Source organism: Talpa europaea, assembly GCF_964194135.1.
Source record: "Talpa europaea genome assembly, chromosome: 5".
NCBI classification, from domain to species: Eukaryota; Metazoa; Chordata; class Mammalia; order Eulipotyphla; family Talpidae; genus Talpa; species Talpa europaea.
The window spans coordinates 116,752,591-116,774,140 of record NC_140071.1 but is presented as its reverse complement, the minus strand read 5'-3'; the positions used below and the strand labels follow the sequence as shown (position 1 = coordinate 116,774,140).

At 38.1% G+C, this 21,550-nt stretch overlaps 1 protein-coding gene across 2 annotated transcripts in view; it reads right to left on the bottom strand.

Moving 5' to 3' along the window:
• Positions 1-21,550, bottom strand: part of CORIN (corin, serine peptidase) — a gene marked incomplete at both ends in the record, with an annotated part of 178,757 nt that overhangs the window by 504 nt on the left and 156,703 nt on the right. For both annotated transcript variants that reach the window (XM_084233149.1, XM_084233150.1), the window contains 5 exons: positions 408-541; positions 1,201-1,472; positions 11,519-11,693; positions 11,834-11,883; positions 14,003-14,119. In XM_084233149.1, the coding sequence (XP_084089275.1) occupies positions 408-541; positions 1,201-1,472; positions 11,519-11,693; positions 11,834-11,883; positions 14,003-14,119 (748 nt within the window). The remainder of the gene's footprint in view (positions 1-407; positions 542-1,200; positions 1,473-11,518; positions 11,694-11,833; positions 11,884-14,002; positions 14,120-21,550) is intronic.

The window sequence follows — 21,550 nt, the reverse complement described above, 5'->3', positions numbered from 1 at the left end:
ATGGAAGTCATTCTTTACAGTGATCCATTTCATAGAAAATACCCAATCTAGAACAAAGATCCTTTCCCCCCACAAAACGCTGTTAGAAAAATAGCCTAAAATAACTACTTTCAAGATTCAATGCCCTCTAGTAGCCTCAATTCTGCCGTCATTTCTCTACAGTTCGCTTTGGTTAAGTTTTGTCTGTTCTTTGTTTTCTTTCTTTCTGTTCTGCAAATAAGTGAAATCAGTTGGTATTTATCTTCTAAGTGAATGCTTTTAAAGCAAAATTTACTGGAAACATTTTCATTAGAATATTCCACAACCATTTTTTTTTTTTTTTTTTTTTTACTGAGTAATAGTTCAACCTAAGTTGCTTTAAAGTTGTTGCCGAACTGAATCTCCCAGCTAACCAGGTGGCCACTTACCATGCATGAATCAACTGTACCAGACTCATAGCCAGCACATATCATGCGCGTGGTGATGGTCTTCATGTCGAAGTAGGACTGACACTGCTCCAGGGAAATAATGCGGACTTCTCCCTCTTGCAGCTTAAAAGGCACTGGAGTTTTTTTTTTTTTTTTTAAAGATATAAGAAGAGAAAATGATGAAAATAAGAACCATCTTCTTTACTTGAAATGTAATCTTAAAGATAAGGTTCATTTGGGATCAGAATTGTCTAATTACATGTAGTCATAGCAATCACCTAGTCCAAACACTTTAGTTGTTAAAAAAAACAAACTGAGGCATAGACTGATTATCTTGGTTAGGCAACATGTACTATGCTTTCCCCCCTTAGCAGAGGATGCAACAGAACTAAAAAATTATAACACAGGGTTGGAAATGTGATTGTGCAACTTGTGAATGGGGGCAGAACTGTGTAAGTGCTAATGAGAGGCTCCCGGGGACTCTGCCTGCAGACCGTGCAGTGCAGACAGTAGAAACAGGGCTGTGACTAAGAGGCCTCTTCTCTCATGGTGGCTCCAAAGCATTACTGCTGGTGGCTTGGAGAAAGATCTTGAGATGTGGAAAAGGACTTTGAGTTTGCACCTGAGCTTGGGCATTTAAATACTGTGATGAACATATTGACATCTATGAGTTGTAAGGAGGGAGAGCATGAACAGTCACCATTTAGGGCTACGCTTTCACCAAGGGCTAGGAAGCAACAGTGTGCTTTAGTTACCAGCAGAAAGGCAAATGCTCCCGAGGACCCTGGCTTACTTTTGTTGCCCATGTGCCCCCAGCCTGTGATGGAACAGTACGTATCAGGTTCTAGCGACTGCTCTGGGTTGGGTAAGCAGACGGGCCTGACGTAGCTGGTTTCCTTGATGTCCTCACTGAGCTCCACGATGCTGATGTCATAGTCCACCACCGCACGGCTGTAGCGAGGGTGCAGGATGATGGTCTTCACCAGGCGTGTCTGCATGAATGAGGACGGGTGGTCTAGATTGTTGATGCCGAACACTACTTTCCAAACGGCTGCATTCTCTCTCCTAAAATAATAATTCCAGAGTGGTTGACATCTTAAGCTTGGACTTACATTTTAAAACTTACATGTGACTTAAAAAATCATGGCTCTTGGGCCTCCCCGGTGGTGCAGCGGTTGAGCGCTGGGTTGTGAAGCTGCCCGTGGCCTCTGCGCCGCTGGTTCAATCCCCGGCTGCTCCCCGGCCACCGGAGGAGGGTCCCACATGGCGCGCAGACCTCTCCTGCCACCCGCTGCTCCCCTCAGCAGTGTACTTCGGTCCTTCTGCCTGCTCTGCTCCCTGCTCTGGCTCTGGTGAATTCTCTCACCCTCCCGTGCTTTTGACTATACCCAGTGCATGTATAAACAAAACAAACAAACAAACAAATAGATAAAAACATGCCTCTATAAAAAATTAAAAAAAAAAAAATGTTTAAAAAAAAAAAATCATGGCTCTTTCCAAGCCTACCTCCCAATGGTTTTACGAGAAGCATGTGTATAATGCAATTTGTAACTGGGGGCTGTTTTGGAAAGCAGAACTCGTGCTTCTTGAATGGGCTGTTATGGAAAATAAAATGTGTTTAACTTGAAAGGCAGGAAGGTAGTTACTTGTTTTATTCAGTAGGAAAGAGGATGAAAAGACATAAAGAAGAGAGAATACATGAGAGGAAAAATGAAAGTGTAGAATAAAAAGCCAAGGTTAAGAGATTCCTACAAGAAGGAATAGGTACCTCCAAGAAATGTCAAGTTTTCAGGGAAACCTTAGAAAAATTGCAAGCCAAGGGCTTAAAAAGGTCACCTACAACTTCCAGTGTCAGTCTCCAAATCATTGTTTTTGAATATCTTCCAGCAATATTCTAATTAGGTCCCACCATAAAAACTTGCCTCATTTCATTTCTGGGACTCTCCATCTCTAGAATCTCATCAAACCTCATGCCTTCTCCCACTCAGTCTTCCTTGCTGTGTCCTCTGCTCTGCAGGTTGAAGTACTGCAGGACTCTCCTTTCAACCTTCTCATTCCATTCTCACTCCCTTGAAGATTTCATCCAGTGCAGTAGTTTTAAAAACCACCCATATCCTGGTAACTTCCAGTGTGCATCTCCAGCCCAATTAGCTATTTAACACACTCGATTGTCTGCTAATAGATAAGATTTACTAGTGGTTACCAACATCTGGCAATGTTCTTGGCATTCAGAATTCATTTGCCATCATTTAATATAATGGCACATATTTAATAATTATTGAATTATTAAACAGTTGAATCATCTCTTTTTCTTATACTCAATATTGATGCAAGTCCTCACCATTCCACTTTGAAATACATTCTGGGCCTCTTGCTCTTCCCTCTTTGCCACTACAAACCTAATCTCAGCTACTCTTATCTACTTGGACCATGGCATTGGCCTCCCAAATAATGGCCTTTTCTCTACTCTTAGCTCCTACAGCCCATTTTCCTTATAGCTGTCAAGATGATGTTTTTAAAAAATAAAATTAGATAAGTCCCCCATCTCTTACTCATAGTTCTCCAAGGACTTGGAATAACTTACTTGAGAGAAAATATAGACTCCTATCCATAGCCTCTCAGGCTCACATGACCTTCTCCATTCCAACCTTAAGGATTTTCTTTCTGTTTTTGGACATGCTAGGATGTTCTCAATGCAGGGCTATTCCCTTGCTCTTCTCCTAGCTCTCACAGGATTTCCACCTTTATTCCTTCTTTTCATTAGGTCTAAGGCTCAAACATCACTATCTCAGAGGTGTCCCCCTTGAACACTCTATCTAAACTTTACCTATTACTCTCTATTCTTGAGTTTGCTTTCATTTTTGTCACATTTGCACAGCATAATATTAATGATATAGACACATGCACTTGTCTAGTCTCTGTCTTGCATGCACAATGTATGTTCTGTGAGGGCAAAGACATGGTGTCTTGTTCACTGCTATATCAGAGGTCCTACTCTCTGGTAAGCAGTGAGCTCTCAGTAAGCATTTGTTTAATGATGGCTCAATGGGTGATGCTATAAAATATGTATTACTGGCAATTCCAAACGCTTAAGCAAAGTCTATTCTTCATCATTCCCTTCATCCCTTTCTCCATTTGCACTCCCTCCTACTACAGGGTGGGTCAGGACCAAGGATGTGGACATTTGGTGGATCACAGTGTTGGAGGTGGAGATTTCATGTGGACATTAGTGTGGTCAAGTAAGCTGCCATGTCACCTCTATTCTCATTAGGGAGCTTGCCCAAGTAAAGTAGGTTGACCACTCAGAACAGTTGGTTTTCCACCAGTCTGAATATTGAATCATCTGGGAAACTTTTGTGTACAGATGTTATGGGTTCTGCCCCATTTCAATTGAAAGCTCTTGGACGGGGATATAGGAATCAGTATTTTTAAGAGTTCCCTAGGGAATATCAGACAAAACCCCATTTGCACTCAGTATGTCCTTGGCATTTCTTTCTTCACTACCTTCTCATGCTTGGCAAAAATTCAAAGGTGAGATTTCAGGAGGGCTAGGAAGAAAGTGGCCAAGGCCAGCATTCAACTTTTAATATTGTCGAGACTAGATTCTACTAAAAGACTCCTTTACAGAGTTCAGGCATTCTATCCTTTTTCCTTTGTAAAGAAAAATTATTTCAGACATATCAAAACAGGAGATGATATCATTATTTGACTATCTTGATAAATAGAGAGAGACAGATGATAGCAATACTTCTACAGCAAATATTATGTTAGGGCTTACAATATTAAGCAAGAAAGACATGATCCTTTCTTATACAAACTATAAGTGAAGATGGACAGTTAAAGAAACAATGATAATTAAATGCAGGAAGTGCTATCTCATGAACATTACAGGATAATGTTACAGAAGAATTCTTTTGCATTAAATAATGACATCAAAACATGCCTTTCTGGGCCTCCCCAGTGGCGCAGCGGTTGAGTGCTGTGCTACAAAGCTGCCTGCAGGCTCTGCAGCACCTGTTCTATCCCTGGCCACCAGCAAGGGTCCCACATGGCATGCAGACCTCTACTGCCGCCCGCTGCTCCCCTCAGCAGTGTATTTCATCAGTCTGCCTGTTCTGTTCCCTACTCTGGCTCTGGTGAATTCTCTCACCCTCCCGCGCTTCTGACTATACCCAGTGCTTGTATAAATAAATAAATATATTTTTTAAAAATGCCTTTCTTCCTCTCTGCCCCCTCTTCTCTCCGCCTTTCCTCCTCCTCCTATCTTTCCTCCTTCCTACCTCTGTCCCTTGTCTCTTTTCATTCCCTCGCTCCCTCCCTCTCTCCTTTTCTCCCCTGCTCCCTCCCATTTAGTCCAGAGGACTAAGTACATGACCTTTAGATGAATTCAATATTCAGTTAAGATTCCATTAAGACATCGGAAATAAAGCGATGATTTATTTTAAATTTCTGTCAATTTAATAGCTTTTTACCCTTGAATCGAAACTACTAAGATTTGGTTGTAAAAAATACTCATCCATCTGTTTAAATCACAAGCACTATTTCAAAGAGTTGAATACTCCAAATTATTTGTAACAAAATAAAATTACATGAAAATTCCTGACTTGATTACTATAATGGGTTAATCTAATCTAACAGTAAAGAGTTAGTGTCATTAGTTCAATGTCATTAACTTGTATAAAGTAGTCTGTTGTGACATAAGTTACTTTCTGATGGCATTAGTATCCACCAAAAGTAAAAAAAAAAAAAAAAAAATAGTAAGCAGGAAATTCACATACTTTTTGTATTTAATGAAGATACTGCTGTTTTCTTTTTGTTATGAGTGTGGTTGGAAAAATAAGTCTCTTTTAATGTATTGTTTCAAGCTGGGAAAGACAACAACTTGCTCTTTAAAGGGAGATGTGCATAAAGGTATGTTGGTATATTAAGCATGAGCTAGAAAGCATGAATCAAGAATAATAATCAAGAATCCACCTTGTCTGAGTGGATGCAAAAACAAAGAAGAGAACTTAGGGCTATATAAAAGCCACATGACTCTAGTTTCAGTTCAAAAGAACCCAGCAGAGACACAAGAACCATCTACGTTCCCATGACCATTTTAGTGAACAAGCCTACCTCCCAATGGGCTGCAAAGGAAAAAAGCCAAATATAGCAACTGAAAATCTTTGGCATAAAGAGGGCTTTTCCTCAGTGATCTGTCAGACATCAGAGCAACAGCAAGGAGGATTGACACATCTTTAAAGAATTTTGCATGAAGATCCTGATACTGAGAGTAAGCAGGTCCAGGTGAAGTCAGGTGAAGACTGACCACCAACAAAAATGGTTAAAGAAGATGTCGAGGGCTTTCCTCCTTGTTCTAGATGGTATTTTCTTATTTGCAATTCATATTTAATTTGCTTCATGTTTATACTACTGTTTTAATTGTGCATTTACATTTTAGCTAACATAGAGATAATATTTCAATTGAGAGTTCTTCAATTACCAGATCAAAGGCGAGAACCCAGCTATTTATATACATTGGCTGCATTACGGCATCCAGGGATGTTTATACAGAAATTCAGACAGAAGTTCTGGACACAGTAACCTATCACTTGGGTTCAAATTTGTATCCTCAACTTTAGTTTAGACATGAAAATGTCACATTTCCACTTAATTTAGCCATATAAGTTTAGAGACTTTCTCTTTTATCTTCTTTCGGTTTTCCTGATTTAGTATTGATTATCCTATATTTATGACATCTTTTTCAGAAAAGAAAATTAAAATTTTTATTAACACTTTGGTAGAATTCATGCTATTCTACACTGTTACTCCAGAAATAGCCTGGCTAAGGGATGATTTGGAGGAAGTTAGAAGGTTATTAAATCTACACTAAATAAAGAAATATGGCATGACAACATTGCTGTTCTAAACAGCTTACAAAACTCTTATTTTTAATATTGTGCTCTGCCTTTGGTCTTTTTAAGGAATTCTCTGTAACACACACTGTGAACAGACTTTGGAATAAGGTAACCACAGAGTGAATATGTGCAAGCCTCTGGGGTGGGCCTGTTAGCAGTGTGTCAGGCCACCAGCTCTGCCTACCGCAAGGCCATCTGCCTCTCCGCCCCTGCTGACTGCCACCCTGGCAGAACCTCAGTGTGCTCTGACCTTCCAATTGTTCAAGGAAAGACAAAGTCTTGGATTTGATATAAAGGATCCATCGTTTTAAATTCAGGCTAAGAGTTTACAATGCGAAAAGCAGATCAGTAGCTGGAATCGTCATTAGCACAAAATCTCAATCGATTCCAAGTATTTCTAGATGTGTTTCAAATGATCTTCTCACCAATAATGAGATATAAGTAAAAATTCTTATTGTATCTAGAAAAGAGAAAAAAATGCCACAGAGCGATGGGTGACTCATGGAAAGTCATAATTAGTGGTGGTAACAGAGCACCATGCTGGTTCTCTAGCCCCCAACCACTTCTTTCTACTAAACCTCCCTAAAACCAAGGGAAGGCGCCATGGCATTAACACAAAAACCAGGCACTGGCCAAAGGAGGGAAAGCATGAAGAGTGGCTCCTACCCCCAATGACCCAAAATACATAGAAACAGTTTTGGTTATCTTGGGTAACTAGAAGTGAAAAAATAAGATAATGTGGTTGGGTTGATATAGCAAGGATGGTCAGGGAAGGCCTTTAAAAAACTGACATTTAAATTGAGACTTGAATAACAGGAAGGAGGCATTTGTGTAACTCTACAGGAGTGTTCCAAACCCACCAATTGGAGTGGGCTGCAGAGAGAATGAGAACTGGAAAAAATGGAGATGGCAGAAACCCCTTTTCAGAGTTTTACTGTGGGCTAGTTTTACTAGCCCAAAGGAAGAAATAGTTGAAGTCAAGAGAAAAGGAGTTTGATGTTAGTTACATGAAGGCATGTTTTCTGAAGAGAATGATCCAGTCAAAAGGGGAGAAATTAGTTATGTGAAATAGCAATAGGTGAAATGGAAAAGAATGACTGCCAGAGTTGATAATTATCTAGGAGATGAAGCGATCATAATGGGGACATAGCCTGGACTCAATAAAGTGAGTCAAGCCAAAACTTTCACTTCCTTTTCTGAGTAAATTACAGAACTGTTAGATTATGGTACATCATTGAGCCCAGTGATCCTGTTCTGAAGAACGAGAGAGCTGTCCAGAAATAGGTGAAAGTTAAGTAATATGAAGGGTCCAAACACTGGAAGAAAGGCATTAGCCAGACACCTAGTATTCTGCATTCTTAGAGAGTGTTCTCCAGTTTTGAAGAACATGGATATAGGATTTTAAAATGTGTTCACATCAGCTCTTCGTTGGAGGTCTGCCTGGTGTGTATGGCAGAAAGACCTAGTGACAAAAATGTTGAAGGTCACAGAGACAGGAGAAAAGTGATAAAGCAGGATAGGAGGTATGCCTATGGAGGAAGGAAATGAGGACACTGGTGAACAGATAATAGCTGAGAATGCAAACAAGCCACCAAAATTTTTGTTGCGGGGAGGAGCTAGTGTGTTAGACGTCAAAACATGGTGACCTGGCAGGCTAAGGGTTGAGAACATCTAGTGGGATGATAGCTTCTCATACAGACTTCTTAGAGAGAAATTCTGATATTTACTATTGTGTGTTGGTGTAGGAAGTTAATCCTAAAGTCTTCAGGGGTGGAAGGAGGCAGTGAGATCACTTGTTAAATTACCCCCACAAATCATTCTTTGTTTCTTAAAACTTTGAAGTTGAATTTTTATTAAGGATTGTGGGACTTAATCTGATCAACTTAGTAGATCATGTTTTTTAATTTCATTGGGGATTTTAAAATACCCCTCCATGGAAGAGTAAAACAATTTTTCTTTTCCTTACCAATATAATTAAGAGACAGAGACAGACAAGAATACCTACAGATCGATTACACTGGGCCTCATTAGAGCATGGGATCAGGCTGTGAAGTCAGTCTCATTAATTGCAACAATTGATGGCTCCAGAAGAGAGTAAGGATTACAATTAAAAGTTCTCAAAAGCTTTCAGGGCCACTGGAGAGATTGCAAAATAGAATTAGCACACATTCAAGCAAATTTTTGTTTGAAGTTGGGTACTTTCAAGCTTTATGAATGGGACAGCCCTCTCTTGACAGTTCTGTTAAGTTTAGTGTTCCATGAAATTTCACCCAGGCCTTTGATATCATATTCCATCCATTTCCTTAATTATAAGCACATATTTCTTCTCTATTGCTAAATTTCTCCTTAACCTCACAGATCTGTCAGTGAAGTAGGAAAATTGAATCCGACATATGGAAATGACAAAAGTAGCATATGAACCTGGAATAACTAGCATGTAAAGAGTGTTATTCCCTAAAAGAGCAGTTGGATTCATTTAGGTAATCATCTTTTGATTAATGTATTCCTTCCAGTATAATCTGCTTATCATGGCATTGTAAATCAGAACTGGAAAAGACATTTGGAAACATCTGTCCTCTCCTAAAGCAATAATTTTGCCATGTATTTCCTGATATACTACACAGATTCTTGGAATCATTTTGGGTTTGACACATTTCTATACAGCACAAGGAACCACTGTCAAAATGAAAAGATAGCTTACTGAATAGGAGAAGATATGAGAAACATTTATCAGACAAAAGGTTAATATCCAAAATATATAAAGAACTCATAAAGTTTAACAGCAAAAAAAAAAAATGGGCAAAGTATCTTTATAGACACATCTTCAAAGAAAACAAATAGATGGCCGACAGGCATACGAAAAGATGTTCATCAACTTTTGTTATTAGGAAAATGCAAAGCAAAACAAAAATGAGCTATCACCTCATATCTGTGATAATGGTTATTACCAAAAAGACAAGAAACAAGTGTTGTCAAGGATGTGGAGAAAAGGGAACCCTCACACAACCCTCACACATTGTTGGTGAAATGTAAATTGGAGCAGTCATTATTTGTAATGCAAATCAAAATAAAAATGAAGTATCACCTCATTATCTGTGATAATGGCTATTATCAAAAGACAAAACAAGTATTGGGAAGTATGTGGAGATGTAAATTGGTGCAGCCATTATGTAAAGGAGATTCCTCAAAAAATTAAGAACATAAATACTACCTGATCCACCTATTTTATTCCTAGGTACTTGTGTGAAGAATTTAGAAATACTAAATCAGAGAGACATAGGTTCCTCCATGTTTATTGCAGTATTATTTACTATAGCAAAGTTATGGAAACAACATAAGTGCCCAACAGCAGGTGAGTGGATAAAGAAGATTGGTATATACACACAGTGGAATACTACCCAGCTATAAAAAAAATGAAATTCTGTCCTTTGCAACACATGGATGGAACTGGAGAATGTAAAACTAATTGAAATAATTGAGATGGAGAAAGACAAATATTGTATTATTTCACTCATATGCAGATAGAGAAACAAAATGAATGAACAAAACAGAACAGAAACAAACTTTTAGACTATAAGAACAAACTAGAGGTTACCAGGAAGGAGGAAGGGGGTTGGATAAATTGGGTAAAGGGGCTCAACTGTATGGTGATGGATAGAAGCTAAAATTTTTGTTGATAAAAAATGTAGCCTGTGCAGATGCTGACTTTCAAGGCTGTATACATGAAACCTATATAAAGTGGAAAAACAATGTTACTTCAATGAAAAAAAAAGTTCTCAAGTAAAGGTACTGACTTGATTTTTTTATACTTTATTTCCCCCCAAAGAATAACCAAATAACTATTTTATGGTCACTTATCACATTATATTCTAAATATTTATTTAATGATCTTCACTGGGTAGTACTCCAGGAAGGAAACATTTACTTGTTTTGAAACATTTATTCATTCCTGGAACTAATTGTATTATAATTGGGATTCTAAAGAAAGAAGAGTTCCCATAGGTAAATAGCTTTGCATAGAAAATGTATTGCTGTTTTGTTAAAATGGTAGCAAGCACAATAAAAATTTGGGACTTTTGTGTAGTTGTTGTGGTTTGTTTTGTGCTCCTAAATTACACAAGTAACCGCAACACAGAGGGAATTTCTGCAGCAATATTTGTCAATTTGGGATAGATTTCCCCTTGGTTGGATTTTCAATTTTTTTCTACTCCCTTTGGGCATATTGTTAATAGTTCATTTTATGTGCCAATGTGGCTGGACTACACTGCCCAAATATTTAGTCAAACATTATTCTAGATGTTTCTATGAAAGTTTTTTTGGGTGAGATAAATCTTTAGTAGGTGGACTTTGAGGAAAGCAAATTATCCTCCATAATGTGGGTGGACTTTATCTAATAAATAAGGACCTTAACAAAACAAAGACTGATCTTACCCAAGAGGAAAGAACTCTACCAGCAGATGGTATTTGTATTCCAACCCCGTCTCTTCCCCAAGTCTCCAGTAGCTGGTCTGCCCCATTAGATTTTGGATTTGCTCAGTCTCCATGTTTGTCTAACATCCAAGCCTCACTGTAGTCTCTGAGCAAATCTCCTCTCATTAACTTCATAGGTATTTGATTTATTTAAGAGGGTTATAACAAATAACTAATACTGGCTGGAAATTCACTCTTCTAAACTTTTTCCTCTTCCTAAGACATAAATCATGATAAATGAGCAGCATATATATATATATATATATATATATATATATATATATATATATATATATATAGGATGGCCACAGTGAGGGAAGACATATCTAAATAGAAAAGACTAGGGAGGGCCTCCCTGGTGGTGCAAGGGGTTAAGATGCAACCTATGAAGCTTGCCACAGCTACTGCAGCACGAGTTCAATCCCCAGCTAGGGAGATACCCACATGGCGCAGTAGACCTCTCCTGACTCACCTGCTGCTCCCCTCAGCAGTATATTTCAGTCGATCTTCCTGTTCTATTCCCCACTCTGTCTCTGGTGGACCCTCTCACCCCCCACAACTCAGGCCTGTACCCCAGTTCTTGTATGTATAAATAAATAAAATCTTTAAAAAAGAAAAGACTAGGGAAGTAAATCAACTGGGTCTTTGTACAGATGTGGTTTCACAGAATGACGTGTCACTGATATACCCAAGTGACAAAATGATCAGAGTCATACAAAGCAAAACAGAAAAGCTACAGCTTACCCCTCGAAGCAGTGGGCAACTGTCAGAACCCACTTCTTGGCGATGAGAACGCAGCCACAAATGTGTCCACTGGGCTCACTCTGCAGGGAACACTGCCATGGCCATCTTCCGGGCCGACTCGTCCGACCCCCGAGGATCCTCTTGTTCATTCGGGCAGCAGGGCGGCGCCCACAGTCTACCAAGGAACAAGAGTGTGTAACCTACCCCCCAACCTAAATGCTAGCTATTGACTGACCCAGACAAGAGCTCATTTTCCCCCTGAGCCAAACCAGTTAAATTCACGTCTTATCCCACTATCAGACCACTCATTCTCACCTTGTTTAGTACACAGAAGAGAAATCTTACTTCTGCTGTGACAAGTCTGCCTAGATGTGGGAACATAAAATGGCATAATATTAAGTTACATATTTATTGTTCACCTCAAACACTTTATGACTGAGAACAAGACATAGATTCAACTGCTCCTTGTACCAATATTCTTACTGCAAGGATTCACCAGGAAGGACTATCGTGTATTTTCTTTCAGGTTATTTCATATCATCATCACATAATTTCATCACATTTATGGAAAGAAACAGTGTGGTTGGCAAAGTTTCCCACATTATTTTGGCTGGTGGTACTAACCAGAATGTTGACTCAAACCTTGATTCTCAAAGTAGGAAGAGAACTGGAGAGAACTGGGTGCTTCTAAGAATCTATGATGAGGAGGAAGCATGTCAGATATTCTTTTGCTCATGAAAAAGGTGCACAGGTCCAAAAAGACTTGAAAAATAATTTGAGATAAATGAAATAATTAAAATAGTCCTTAAAAAATTAAAGAACAGGTAAAGGAATTGACTAGGCTAGAAAAGAATCTGAGACTTTTGATATTAAAATGTGGTTCTGTGATGCAGTGTAGAAAAAGGGGGAACTAGAGTTTATTCCTTGCAATTCTACATGGCTGGATCAGAACTTTTTAGATAGACTTTTTAGAATGTGTGAGTTCAGGAAAGGAAGAACTTGCTAAAGTTGGAGTTAACCTTTGAAGACAAGAACATGGGCCATGTTTAAACATCTATTGTGTGGCTGCACAGAAGAATTCAGTTTAGAGTATGTTAAATTTTAATCACAAAACTCTCTTCCAATCAAGAGGCATTTATACACAATGTAAATTTTAAAAGTAACCATGATGGGACTCTCATGAATACTGTGATATACTTAGAATCTTAGATCTGTCAGAAAAAGACTATCCATCTTTAAATATGTCATTTTCATATTACTTTTTAAAGATTTACTGTATTTCTGGCTTTTGTTAATTTGCATGGGGATGTGATATAACTATTTGTATGCAATAAATTATAAAATCCAGAAAATGCACATTTGCTTTTTTGTCTTCCCATCATCTAAAGTGATGTCTCTTCCTTACTCTCTATTTCCTCATCCTGAATTTCTGTGTAACTTGACACAGAAGATATACTCACTAATTCATTGTTATTTGTGGATGCCCAACTCATAGCTTTTAGGAATAGGAAAAGACATCAAGTATGATCCTTTCCAACTCTATTTTATAGGAAAAATAGAGTCATAAAAAAATCACATATCTAGTTAATAAGCCAGGACCAGACCCAGTTCTACTATCTGCAGTTGAGGATGATGTTTGTTTAACCTGAAAAATCCCAGTTTGGGGAAACACACCACTTTGTGGAAAAATTCAGGTCATTGTTTTGCAAGAAGTAATTCAGTTGACAAATATGAAGACATTCTAAAATGAAATGGACCACCTCCGGTTTTCTCTTGGGAACTCTTAAGTGGTGGCTTGTCTAGCATTTTAAAAACTTTGACAAAGATAAACTTGTTTAGATTTCAGACACTGTTAACTATCCTTGGGCTGTAAGTTTTGAACAAGTGATTTAAATATTCTATAGCTATATTCTTTTGATCTAATAAACAGCAAGTAAGTGCCAATTGTCTCAATTCATCTTCCTTCAGCACCCTACCCATAGATAAGGGGGCCAGCTTTGAATAAGGGGCCATGGTGTTTTAGGAGAAATTATTTTGAGAAGTGTGCTTTCAAGGCTACTTGTTATAACTTGTTTCATTTTGTGTCCATTTTTTTCCCTCTGGCTCCTCAAGGTTTATCAATTGTCATTATCCAATTCCCTCTCTTGACTACTTCCATGTGTTATAAATACAAATATGCAATTTATTTTAGGTAGAATATAAAAAGACTCCAAAATTATAATCTAAGGTTCTACTCCTTCACCATGGCAGTTCGTATAATCATCCTTAAAGAAAATGTAATTAGTCAAGAGAAAAACATCTAGGTTTAGAAAGAATAAAACCAAATGATGTTAAATTATGAAGGCCAATAGCCATTCTGCAAAAGCCCTTTATGGATATAACCAATTTGGATTACTGTAAATTAGAAACAGAAGAAAGGCCCTAATGATAAACTACTCTTGTTCCACAATCCATTATCCACAGCTCTGGTGAATGGTGTCTTACCCTTTTACCAGCAGTTCATGCAAAGTGGTCCCATTGAGGCTCTCCCAGTTGGGGTGTAATGTCAACCACTGCGGGTCTTGCATCTGTTCCTGTATCAGTTTGGTCACAGATGGCTCCCTGATAGAAGGGCAAATCCCAGATAAATATTCAAAGTACCATGCTAGTTGACCCCACATTATCATTATTTAGCACTCATTTTCTTTCAAAAAGAAAAATAACATCATAAATCACTATTTCAAGAGGAAGATTTGTATTATAAATTTGGCAGGAATAAAATCAGCAAGAGGGGAAGTTACTCAAAGAATACCAAAGTAAAAAAGATTCAAAGTATTACAGCTGTTTTGGTCATTCTCTCTGCTGCCATGTATTTGAACTTCAGGAGGTGTTAGAATTCCAATGAATACAATGTAAAATTTCCAGTAACTAAAAAGCGGGAGCAACTTTAGGCAGGGATCAACAGTAAAATAAAAATAAAAGACAATGGCCATGTATTATCTATTCAGATAGTGTAAAAATGTAATGGATATTTTCAACTTACTGCAAAATCTTTATGCACTGAAAGTTAGTCTGGAAAGTAACAGGGACTAGACAACATTATTTTGCTCTGAACCTATATTCTCACTCAACCTCCACCAATACTTTCCTGTGAATGTCTCAGTCATTCAAATAAATATGTTTACACTGTATCTAAGATCGAAAACCTAGATTTTGAAAGTATTTACATTTTTATATAAAATATGCCATGAAATAATTGGTTCTTTTAAGCAAATTCATATTTGAAGAAAATCTTTTGGATTTTCTTCACCTGATCTATCGGGTAGAAGAGAGAGAGGTTAGTTTTAGACAAGAGGAAGGAGGGCTTCTCTAAGCCTGAAAAAAAAGATGCAGATACTTTTCTGGAGTTGGAGAAAGGAAAAGATTTCCTAAGAATTAAAATCAAACAGCTTTACTTTTCTTTTTAAGTTGGAAGTGGGCTCTTTGGATGAAATTTGTGGGTGGCAGAGGTACACCATCACCTCATCACCATGAGGAAAGTGACTTATATTTGGAATTGCTCCCTTGTGGATGGATTTAGAGAAAGATATCCAAGATAACTTAGGAGAATGACCAGAAGCATTGGTTTCAAATGAACCTGGAAATCTCAAAGTTGTAGCATCATCAAATTTACATGCTTAGTGACTCTTTTTTGAACATGGGACGACATTTTTTTGAGGGAAAAACTGGGGAGCACAGAAAGTGGAAAAAAGTTACTTTTGGTGTCATAAAAGAAAATAATCATTTCACTTGATTATTAGTTACTAAAAAACCATCATGCTCACATAGTAGAAGTAGAAGGACAATTGGAGTTTTCTCAATTTTATGATCCTGTGAAACACAGTTCTCACAGACTGCTAAAGAATTAAATGACATCAATGATGATGATTCAATCTATCACCCCAAGAGGTGGCCTCTTACACTTTGATTTTGTTGGGTGCCACTAAAATCAGGGTAGTGGGATGTTAACAGAATTAACAATAAATTACTTGTTCATCAAAAAAAGCCTCTCCCAATTGTTACTTTTAATAATATACTCTCCAAAATCATATGTAGTATGGGAAAGCAATGTGACCTCAATAAAAAAGGAGAAAACCCTCTAAAGAGAACACTTATTGACAGAATGAAAGCCAAAGATTAAAACCAAGTCCTTAATAATGAAAAAATTCTAATCATTTGATTTCAAAACAAAGAGTATAAGCCCTGACCATGCTTTAGGAAGAGTTACACAGGATTTAAATTTATTTAGAACTTGATTAAACTTAGATTATTGAAGACTTCATAAAGCTTACTGCAAAATAGAATGTATTAATATTTTTCCTCAAGCCAAATGAGGATCTTCCCACAAGGGCTGTATATAGAGGCATAGTGAGATGAAAAGTATAAAAATCAGAGGCCACACACATACTCATGGCCTTTTATCTGACACCTGTACGCTGAGAATTCCATTCTGCAGCAGAAAAACCTGCAGGCTCCTTCATCCAGGCATTTAAGTGGCAAAAAGCCAAAGGAAATCAGCTGTGAATTTGCTGTTTAATAAAGTCATTCTTCAGGCCAGTATTCACAGGGCAACAAAGGCTTTGCACCAGGAGGGCAATTCAGCATAGGATTTGCACTGGTGATCAATAGAGAAATCACTGCAAAGGACACTTCAGTCTTTCAACCTGCAAGACTCTATCTGTTACCCCGAGGGAGAACTCAGAACAGTGCACATGAGATGCTCTTGCATTCCATTCATTAGCCTCCAACAAGAAAAGCAATTTACCCTGAATCTCTATTATATCAAGTGGAAAATCTAAAAAATTCATCAAGAAGTGGGAAGTGTCATTATAAAAATTAGTTTTCCATGAAATTTTTAAACACCAGCATGCTTCTCTTGCACAAACATAAATCTTTCAGTGCTAGAAATGTCATCCTATGGCCCATTTTAAAAAATATCAGTGAATGGGCCTCCCTGATAGCACAAAGGGTTAAGCATCACACTATGAAGCAATCTGCAGTCTCTGCAGCATGAGTTCCATCCCCCGCTGGCCAGAGAGGCAGACCTCTCATGACTCGCCTGCTGCTCCCCTCAGCAGTGTATTTCAGTCCATCTGCCTGTTCTGCTCCCTAATCTGTCTTTGGTGAAGCCTCTCACTCCTCTGCATCTCTGGCCTGTACCCCAGCTCTTGTATGAATAAATAAATCTTAAAAAAAAAAATCAGTGAATTCACATGGTTTTCTTTCTGCCATCATACAACATGATTTTAAATTTTCTTGTTTTCTTTAAATATTAAAAATTATAAAAGTAATAGTCATGGAAAAAATATCAAAAATTAGTGAAAAAATAGTCTTCCCATGCCAAATGTGGAGAAGCAACCACTGTACATATTTGTGTATCTTTATCAAGTTTTTCTTTAATTCATGTATATATGCTCCTCTTTATTATTTTTTTAAACCAGACATTTATTGCTTGACTAATTGTTGAAATCCTTAAGATGAACTGGATGCTACAATAGCTGCCCTCCTGGGCTTAGGTGCTGTTCCTCACAGACTCCAGGCCTGAATACGCGATAAAGGACTTTTAGGTGCCTCATTCTCCCACTGCCCGTGATATTTCGTCTTTTAGACTTCGTCCTCCACTCACACTCTCTTTCGCTGGCAGGGCAGGCATATCCCCCGAAGGTCGACTTCTGAAGCTTGGAGGTCTTACTGCGCTGCGGGATGGCGCCTGTGCTTTGTCTTGTTGCTGTGCTTTGCAAATGATGATGTTCCCTTTGTCTGCCAAGACCAAAGTGGGTGGCAGGGAATGTCTTACTCCCCCCTTTTTCTTTTTTTTTTCCTTCTGGCTTGACTTTTTTCCCCATCTTTAATTTTTAATTTTTTACATCACTGTTCATTTTTAAACAATATTTGCTTCCCCTCACCCCCTCAAGTGTAGTCCCATAGAGTTTCCTTCACCAATGTACCCATGAACCATCATCACCTCAGTCCCCTGTGCTACTCCCCCCTTTTTTAGTGCAGACGTACTGGTCTGTGTGGTGCTGACATTTTCATTAATGATTTGTCTTGGAAGTATTCCATAATAACAATAGTTAGTATTTGTTGGCTATTTTCTAATTGTCAAACAAGAAAAGACTAACCCATTTGATCTTAATCTTCTCAACAACTTTGAAGTGTTATATTATTATTCCTTATTCTAGAGATTAATAAAAAATTGAGGCAAAGAACATGAATAACTGGCCTGAGGTCACACAGTGAGTAAATGACAGAGCTGGTATTTGAGTCCCTGTGGTCTGGTGCGAGGTTACCAGTCCTAACAGGGAAACTACATGATCCTCATTCCTTAACATTATAACCATGCTCTTTCCACAACTGCGTCAAGTTTCATTATAGGGATGTACATACATTTACTTAACCAAGTCGTCATTACTGATGAACATGTAAATTGTTTCCAACTTCTGGCAGTAGCAAAAAAGAAACCACTCACCTTTTCCTGTGTACAGACATATGATTTTAGAATAAATTCCTAGAAATAAAACTATGGAGCCAAAACTTAAACATTCAATGAATAGTATGAATTTCCCCTTCAAAGAATAATGCCATTTTGCAAACTCATCAAAACTGTGTGCATCTAGACTTTTTAACTTTTGTAACTATGCATATAAATCATGTTATAAAAATTATCTGTAATTTCATAGTTGTTCAAATGTTGCTTGACAATAGCTAATGCAGTTGACTTAACATCTTTTTCCATATTATGTCAAGTAACAAATTAAAGAAATCCTTCTGGGTAGAGAGCAAAAGAGCAAAAAAGATTTTGTCAGTTAGTAAATCACTGTATTCTAAGACAGTTGTACAGGGAAGACAAGCAGACCTAAATGCTTTTATAACAGTTACAGAATCATATACTGAGAAGGAAGTTGAAGCAGTGATATAATCCAGTGCCCCTTGAGAAAAGTGAGACCCAGATACAGCCTCATCTCAAACCTCTGTGGGGCTGACAGCAACAGTGCAAATGGAGGCCCACACATAGTATCTCTGCATATTTAAATGTTCTACAGTTGACAAGATGTTAAAGAAAATATATACTATCATACTTTTTACAAATATTATCTTTTAGGTTCAAATATAGAATTCCTGGATTCCTTAGAACAGTGGTTTTCAAACTTTAGCCTTTATCAGAATCACCTGTTGGACCTGTTAGAACAAAAACGGTTGGCTCCATGCCCAGGTTTCCTGATTTGCTAAGTCTGAGATTGAGCCCCAAAAGATGCGTTTAACATGATCCCAAGTGACCCTGATGCTTCTGGTTTGGGATCACATCCTGAAAACATTGATCTAGAATAGGGACCAGGCTCCAGGTGGGCATAATTCCTTGACGTTCTCTTCCCCATGGGGTGAGGCATGGCTGGAAGAGGAGGACCAGGATTGTCCCACCAAGTTTTGATTTTTCACTTTGGGCACTATTGACATTTTATACCAGATGATTACTTGCCATGTGGGGCTATCCTGTGCACTGTTTAGAATCATCCCTGCCTTCTACAAACCAGATGCGAATAGCACCTCACCACTCCTAGTCTGGCAATCAAAAATGTCCACAAACACTTTCAAATGCCCCATTGAGTCAAAATCATCCCTGCTTGAGAACCACTGCTCTGAATCATGGGGTTCTTCTGCTCTAGCTCTAAAGGCAGAACTGTACAGAGAAGTGAAAGTATTTTTGCTCAAATTTGCTGCTTGAATTGTTTGACCATAAGACATACATAAATAATGCATAATTTTTTCTTCCACCAAAATTAAAAGATAGAACTTATCCAGAATTCTAGAACAGCCTGATATTCTGAACAGAATTATATATTTCAAGACTCAGAAGATCAATGCAATCTTTAGATAATTTGGCCTATTGTTATTCCATTCTCAAGTCATTATTTAATAAAGTATTTCATACTTGGGTTATGTTGGGACTGCTTATTTAAAATGAAAATCAAATCAGCACAAATCACTCAAAATCAAGGGTTTCTTTACTTGCAAAAGAAATAGAGCAGAGAGGAATTATCTAGGCATGTTACACATTTCAGTGGAAGCATAAGGTCTGTTTCATTGTGTCTATTGCTGGGGGAAGATAATCTGAGTATTCACCCTCAGTACTGTATTTGAAATGCAGATGTTTTGTGCAATGGACAAGACAGGTTATCTGTAATTCCAAATATCCCGTTCAGAACTTTAAACATTGCACTTCTGATATGAAAAGTCCTTTCTTGAAACCTGTCATGTTGTTATTTTTGTTTTCTATAGACTAGACATATCCATATTAAAAGCTAGTTAAACCGTTTTGTCAAGTAGAAGGATGACCTGGAAATTTTGACAAAAAGGCATAATAGCTTTCAAATAAAACACAAAAGAACACCACTACAAAATCATTTGTCTGGTTAGATAGCTCAAGGAAACACTTCATACAATATTCCCACCAGTAGAAATGTTTAAAGGACAGCACAAATTCAGTTATTTTTCTAGTACAGCCAGGATTTATAAATACATTTTATTGCAATTCTATCTAAAATTTTTATTCATTTGTCTATCTCAGAGATAGAGTTTAATAACTATTAGTCAATTTTCAATAGATATGTGACAAAAATTACCTCAGAAGGGAGCGCTATGATTATAAAATTAGAGAGCTCATATTTGATAAAATAACCAATGAAACTAAATGTTTAATTCATTTCCAATATAAAAGTATAACATGAGGGGCCTCCCCTGGTGGTGCAGCGGTTGAGCGCTGGGCTGTGAGGCTGTCACAGCCTCTGCAGCACCAGTTCAATCCCCGGCCACCAGCAAGGGTCACATGGCGCGCAGACCTTTCCTGCCGTGCCCGCTGCTCCCCTCAGCAGTGTATTTCATTGGTCTGTCTGTTCTGTTCCCCGCTCTGGCTCTGGTGAATTCTCTCACCCTCCCGTGCTTCTGACTGTACCCAGTACTTGTATAATAAATAAATCTTAAGGAAAATAAAAAGTATAACATGAAGTATATATAAATTTTTAAACTATAACTATTAAGCACATTGTTGTTCTAATTAGAAAATAAAATTTTTTTTTTTTTATAGAGGCATGCTTTATTTATTTGTTTGCTGGTTTGTTTGTTTGTTTTGTTTATACATGCACTGGGTACAGTCAGAAGCGCGGGAGGGTGAGAGAATTCACCAGAGCCAGAGCGGGGAGCAGAGCAGGCAGAAGGACCGAAGTACACTGCTGAGGGGAGCAGCGGGCGGCAGGAGAGGTCTGCACACCATGTGGGACCCTCCTCCGGTGGCCGGGGAGCAGCCGGGGATCGAACCGTCGCCGCAGAGGCCGCGGGCAGCTTCGCAACCCAGCGCTCAACCGCTGCGCCACCGGGGAGGCCCTAGAAAATAAAATTTCAAAGTAACTTTTTATAAAGATAAAATTAACCTGAAAATTTTTAACTAAAATGTCATATAATTTGTAAAATTCAATCATAAAACCAGCTGAGTGATGTCAAATTATATTTTTGAGCAAAAGGTTTATTTCTTTTAGAATCTACACTTGTTCAACTATTTCCTTCTGGTTATTTTATCTTCAAAAACTCCCATTTCTTTTTCAGTAACTGGCTGATATTGCCCTGAGTTGGATATCAAAAAGAACGTTACCTTAGGAGAATTTAAACAAGTGACACAGTCAGAGAAGGGTTAAAATTGATGACTATGGATGAGGAAGGTGGAATGGAGATGGCGACAGAACAACAGTGTAGATCAGGTAGAGTCCCGCCCTCAAGTCATTATTTCATGAAAGGAACAAATTACAATAATTTCCGATACAGGTAAGTGCTTTGAAGATGACAAAATAAGCCAATAAAGAGTGACTTGGTGAGGGTAAAATCTGCTTCAACAAGGGTGGCCAAGGGAGGTCTTTCTAAATAGTTGATGTACAAACTGAGACATGAATGATGAGATCGAAGTAGATGTGAAGGTCTAGAGATTAACACAGGAAAAATGAAGGCAAAACTCCTGAGATGGGAATG